The sequence below is a fragment of the Antechinus flavipes genome, chromosome 5 (assembly GCF_016432865.1).
Source record: "Antechinus flavipes isolate AdamAnt ecotype Samford, QLD, Australia chromosome 5, AdamAnt_v2, whole genome shotgun sequence".
Taxonomy (NCBI): domain Eukaryota; kingdom Metazoa; phylum Chordata; class Mammalia; order Dasyuromorphia; family Dasyuridae; genus Antechinus; species Antechinus flavipes.
In genome coordinates, this window is record NC_067402.1 from 285,888,450 (window position 1) to 285,894,803 (window position 6,354).

At 42.1% G+C, this 6,354-nt stretch overlaps 1 protein-coding gene across 1 annotated transcript; it reads left to right on the forward strand.

The window, feature by feature from the left end:
• Positions 1–3,429: 3,429 nt before the first annotated feature.
• LOC127564630 (galectin-1-like) lies at positions 3,430–6,030 on the forward strand. Its single transcript, XM_052001328.1, has 4 exons — positions 3,430–3,591; positions 4,672–4,751; positions 5,146–5,317; positions 5,804–6,030. The coding sequence occupies exons 1-4, from the start codon at positions 3,583–3,585 to the stop codon at positions 5,948–5,950; spliced, it is 408 nt and encodes a 135-aa protein (XP_051857288.1). The 5' UTR covers positions 3,430–3,582; the 3' UTR covers positions 5,951–6,030.
• The last annotated feature ends 324 nt before the right edge of the window (positions 6,031–6,354 follow it).

Sequence of the window (6,354 nt, forward strand, 5' to 3'; positions counted from 1 at the left end):
GCATTATCTAGGAAACTTCTACAAGTGATCTGGAAGCAGAAAAACAGAACTTCAGAGCTGCCCCGAGACTGAGACCTATTCCAGAATATAACAAAAAAAATATTTTCTGCCACGAGAGGACTACATGAAGCAGCTAGGATTCGAAATATGTTGTTAAACTGGATATTGGAAGGGGGTTACTAGCATACAAGAAGACTTGATCTTAATTATTATCATTTATGATTATGATTATTTTGTTTTGGCATTTTATTTCATGGAATTTGTGTTTATTTTGGAGTTTTCTTGGTTACCTTGGTGAGATGTGTATCTCCCTTCTCAAAATTAATCCATTTTATACCCTCTAAAAAGTTGGATCTGTAATCTCATTTAGTTAATTCTGATTAGGAATTTACAAATTTACAATTCGAAAGTTACAAAAATTCTTAAGTATAAATTTATAGATAAAGGATTTAGAGGAGAAGTGAGTTTTCCATTCCACCATCAATCAAAAAGAGGAAATTGAGGGAATTGAGAGGATTAGGACTATAAGTGATTAATTCTGGGAATTACCCACCGACACTCCCTCTTGGTTCTCAGTTTTGGCACTAGCTCAGTGCCCTTTCTATTCCATTATGGGTCTAATCAAAATTTTTTCTTGAAGAAAAACCTTTTTTTAATCATGGAATTTGGGGAAAACATTGTATTTTTTTGGACTTAACTTTGCAGAGCCTGGAAGCCAGAGCACCTCTCCCTGGTGTTTAGAGACTCTTTAACTGAGGACCAAAGTTATACTGACTGAAAACCTGACTGAGTTCTCCAGCAATTATACATCTCAAGAAACCTATATGTCTCACCTGAAAACTGGCCCTGCATTGATCAATCGGTTATTGTTTCCACATCTTAGAGACTACAAAGAGAGGAAGAGGGTTAAGATACCTATTTCTCTGAATTCAGGAAATTGTGCCTTTTTGACTCTCACCTTATCAACTTGGAAAGCTCCTAATCTTTCCTTCGATGGGAAATCAGATTTCTTTTTATGAATCGGCTTCATTTCATTAATTATTTTTCATGTATAAAAATCTGACTCACCCTGTATGGATTTCTATGGTGAGGAAGGAGCCTGGTTCTGGGTGAATAGACGATTGTCAAACATTGTATAAATACATTGATAAGATGTGAAGATGGTGCATTGTGTCCTCAATCATTTAATCACTGACCCGTAAAAATTAGGAAAGCAGTTGATGCAAATATTGTTATCTCTTTTTTTTTATAGAGAAGGAAACTGAGATTCAGAAGATACATATGACATGCTAGGGGTTACATAGATAACAAGGTGAGGGAAGAGAATGATGAATGAGGGGGATGATTCCAGGACTGTGATGGAAATGAAGGGGCTGGAATCAGGTTCAGGATGGGAGATACTTGGGATTGGTGAGGGGCTTGGGAGGAAGGGAGCTATGTCTATTCTGCTCCATTCACTGTTGGGAGCTTCCTTTGCCAGGTAATCATGGTTTTAGTTTCTCCAATCTCTCCAAGGTTTAATGAATGATTGTCTTGCTTTGGAAATAGATGGTAGAGCGAAAGAACTCTGGGAGATAACTATGAACCACTACATAGAATTCCCAATCCCTCTATTTTTGTTCACCCGCATTTTAGATTTCCTTCACAGGCTAATTGTACACTATTTGAAAGTCCGATTCTTTTTGTACAGCCAAATAACTGTTTGGACATATATACATATATTGTATTTAATTTATACTTTAATATATTTAACATGTATTGTCAATCTGCCATCTGGGGGAAGGGATGGGGGAAAGGAGGGGAAAAGTTGGAACAGAAAGTTTTGCAATTGTCAATGCTGAAAAATTACCCATGCATATATCTTATAAATAAAAAACTATAATAAAAAAAAGGAAATAGATGGTAGGAGAAGGAATAATTAGGGGTGCTGGGCTTAGGGTACCTGAGCATTGCCTGCAAATACAAAGGGGCTGTCCTCCAGGAGAGAATTTAGCCTGGTCCTGCTCAGCCCTAGAGGCAGAACAAAGATGAATTTGAAAAAAGTGCAGAGGGACCTATCCATCTAATCCAACAATAATGGCTGTCCAGTGGAAACTATAAGGAGTGTTGGAAGTCTTCAATAGATTTTAGATGGGAAAAAAATCTTTATTTTCACTAAGTTCTTTTCCTAGTACTCTTCTGTGTTTTATTATATATTTCAAAACATTATTCCAATTATAAAATATTACTTGCTTTTTCAATGGAAGCCCACATCTGTGTTGCCTACTGACTGCTGCCTGTTAATCATGGTTTTGTTTCTTCAATCTTTCTGATATTTATAAAGTTATTTTCCTGCCTAAGAGAAAGATGATGGGATAAGAATAGTCAGGAGTGTAGGTCTTGGATATCTGAGTTTTACCATCAGATACAGAGGGGAGGATGGTCTTTTCTCCAGCTGGCTCCAGTAAGATCTGTGAACTTCGGTTTAAGAACTATTATCTTAGGGAACTATCTCAAGCATTGAGAAGTTAAGAAACTTAGCAAGTGGGATTTGACCTAGGAATTCCTGATTTTGAGGGAGTGGATCTCTATCCACTATGATGCCCTAATTTTAATTCTATTAGGATCCCAGTTTGCAGATGAGGAAACACAGGATCAGAGTTCCTGCCTTCAGATCCCCTTTGCGAGAGGAACAGAGTTAAGGGTGAAAGAGGAGGGAGGATGGGGAAAATCAGATTGCTTCTTTTCATTCAAAGAACTTATTCCCCCTAATCTCCTCTGCCAAACATCCCCTTTGGTTAAAGGAATCACAAGACCCTGTTTCCTCTGACCCCGTACCTCTACTTTCATTTCCTCTCATTGGCAGTGGAAGGGTCTGTGGATATCTAAGGAGAAGCTGTGTCACAGGCTTCCTGGGGCCCTATCTTTGAACCTAATGGGAAAAACACTGTACTTGGAGTTAGAGGGTCCTGGCTAAAGTCCTCAAAGCTCAAGCGGCCCAAAACCCTCAGTTTCCATAAGAAACCGAATAGTTATTTAGGTCTTTCTATGCTGTGCCGTCCTCTGTTTAGGATTTGTCCTCCGCATGGAGTCCAAGAGAGTGACTCTCAGAGGAGGGTCTTCCCTCCAGAATATGGCCCCCAGCCCCTCCCTGACAATGTCAGATTCTTGTTCATTCTAAAAGCAGGTTTCCCTCGCCTTCCCCCATCTCTCTACCAGTCTCTGCAATTGTATCCTCTAGAGAAGAGATTAGGGGTCTGTCCGGATTGAGGGAGAAAGGTTAGAAAAGGACAGAAATTGATGCGGAGGTGTGACTAAAGAGCAATCTCCTTCTTGATTGGCTGACCCTTCCAGAAAGACTTCAAAAGTGCCGCTGGCCCCGCCCCTCAGATACTCCCTCTCCCTTTTTATGCTCTCTTTGGGCGAAAAGTGCATCAGTGGAGGACTGGGATTGTTCAGTACTCGGCGGAAGCCTGGAGCCGCTCCATCTGTTTGAAGGGTCCGATATCTCCCTGAGTCAACGTTTTCTGGCTTAAAGTTGAACCTCATCCTACCGGCCCAGAGCAACCAGGAGAATCACAGGAGCACTTCTCATATTCCATAATGTCCCAAGTGAGTGCACTAAGGTCTAGGCTGCGGGTATCCTTACCCACGGTATAGACTTAGGGGCCAGGGCTGAGGAATCCTCTGGAGTTGGTGCTTAGAGAGAATCATGGAAACTCGGGAGGGTTCTGTTCCAGAGCGGATGGGGATGCCCTTCTTCTCTGTATGTGCTGGGGCACCTACCTCTTCTCTTTCTCTGTCGCCCCACCCTAACCTTCCCAGCCCTTCCTATACCACCATTCCCAACTTGAAACTGTTCGTTATCCCTGGCTGCTGGTCCGAAGTTTTGACAACAAGTGAATCCAGAGAGATCCTGGAGAGAGGGCAGATGGGGGAAGTGAGACTTGACATGGATGAGAGTTAGAGTGTCCCTTGGCTGTAAGGGTCTCACATGGCAGAGGAGAGTTGGGGTGTGGAGAAATGCCCTTTGTTGAGTTGAGAAGAAAGAGGAAAAGATGAAGTGACCTAGATTGGGACTAAGACTTGACTCTAGAGAATGAGAGATACTCTTCCTGAAAAATTTCCTAGAAAGGATTTCTTTACCTCGTTACATGAAAGTAACTTTGGGAGAATGAAAGAATGGGGCAGGGTGGGAGAAGTTGAGCTAGCTATCAGGAAATTCCCTATTGAGTTTCATCATGCCAGTTCCAGATACATATGATGCCAGCCAAAGATGGCACTTGGGGAAGGCTCTCTGAACACAGGCTTCCCCAACTTGTGTAACACAGGGAGCCTGGGTATAGGACCAGGGGAAAGGGTAGGTTCCACTTCTGATTCTGTTCCTCACTTGTGTGATCTAGGAGAAGTCAGTTCTTCCTAATTTGAGCCTCAGAATCCTGATGTGTAAAAAGAGGAATGAATTGATCACTCTATTAGGCTAGTTCCTCATTTAACATATGGTAAAACTGAGGCCCAGAGAGACTTCCTCAAGGTCACAGAGCTGGGAATGATTGCCACTTCAGCACTAATTAGTCTGGAAAGAGTCTGCTTTCCTAGAACCTTTCTGAAAGGTGGCCTCTCACCAATCAGAAGCTGCAGGTCCCCTCAACTCCCAGCCAGCCCTAACTTTGCTGTATCTGGTCTTTTCAGGAAATTTTTGTTGAAAATATGAAACTTCCAATTGGATCGCGTGTAAACATACTGGGAAGAATACAACCTAATGCCAAGCTGTAAGTGACAGATGGGAAGGATGAGATAAATGTTAATGATGGGTGAGAGCTGAATCCTTAAAACACCCGGTTGCACTTGATCCTTGAAAACCAAGGTGGTTTTCCCTTAGCATTGGATGGCAGAGCTAGGACTCTGCATCAGGAAAAACTTGCTAATAGGAGTTTCCCAGTAGCTAAAATGGACAGTTTCAACAAGTAGTGAGCTCCCTGTCTCTGAAAGGAGTACAATATATACCATGTTAGAGTGGGTGGAGGGGGAGTAGTCAGAAGAGTGCTTCAGGTCAGAATGGGGTAAGAGTCCCTTTGGGAGTCTTCCAGCTCAGGGATTTCTGAATGGGGATTTACAAGGCTCAGAGAGTCCACGTCGATGATAACAGTGTGTTCCTCTTCCCAGATTTCGAATTAACCTGGGCAAGGATGAACTTGACATCGGCCTACACTTCAATCCACGCTTCAAGCCCCACTACCCAGACAATGTCATTGTCTGCAATAATGCCAAGCGAGGTATATGGTGCCAAGAAGTAAGGGAGAAGAATTCCTACTTTGCGCCAGGGGATACAGTATCGGTAAGAACCCGGGATCATATCATGGAATGTCCGGGAAGGATGCAAGAGATGTTCCCAACCTCCCCCCTTTCATTTGACAGAAGAGACCTGGAAGGGAATTCTGGTGGAAGAAAGACAAAATACTAGAGGAGAAAGGGATCAGTAGGTTTGCAAAGATCAGTGGCAAGAATCCCAGCATCCCTTGAACTGAGGAGAGGTTAGGGAGAATGGGAGGGAGGGAGTTGGAAAGGGAAGTGATGGCAATGGGATAAGAGGAGACTCTGGAGTGTACCAGAACCCATAATAAAACCTTAGATTTAGAGCTGGAGAGAACTTCAGGGGATATCTTGTCTTGCCCCTTCATTTTACAGAGAAGGAAACTGAGGTTCAGAATGGGGAAATCATTTCCCTAAGAATATACAGTGTCATCTAGTAAGAGTCTTGAGCTCTTCCTGTCTCCAAGTCCAAGGTTCTATGTTCATCTCCTTCTTCCTTCTCTCCATTCAGATTTCCATCTTCTTTGATGGGAAGGAGTTTTTGATAAATATGCCTAATAACCATCAGATGACTTTCCCCAATCGCCTTGACTTAGAAGAGATTGACTTCATGGCAATTTATGGTGATCTCGATCTTAAAAAAGTGGATTTCGAATGAGCCCTTCAATCAAGCCAGATTCAGACCACTCCTGATTCTTGAAGCTCTCTTATTCCTAATAAAATTGCTGATCATAATAAGAGCTGAAATTGTTATTCTGGTCTGAGAGATATACGGCTGGGTTTGGAGTTGGGGAGGATGGCTGAATGAGCCTAGACAAGTCCCTTCACTTGAATGGCCTTTGCTAACTCCCTAGGACAGGTATTCTCCCCTTGGGACCCATGGTTAATTTTCAGAGGGGAAAAATTTGATCTTTATTGTCATTAACTTCTGGTTTGTCGAGCATTATTCTGTCTTTATATTTAAAACATTATTCTACTTCATACCATATTATTTGCCTTTCAAATAGTTAGGGGAAAAGTCAAAGTGAGGGAGAGAATTTGGAACTCAGTGTTTAAAAATAA

Coding starts and splice junctions, on each gene's coding strand:
- LOC127564630 (XM_052001328.1), top strand. Junction 4,752..5,145: donor ATACAACCTAATGCCAAGCT/GTAAGTGACAGA, acceptor TCCTCTTCCCAG/ATTTCGAATTAACCTGGGCA. Junction 5,318..5,803: donor CGCCAGGGGATACAGTATCG/GTAAGAACCCGG, acceptor CTCTCCATTCAG/ATTTCCATCTTCTTTGATGG.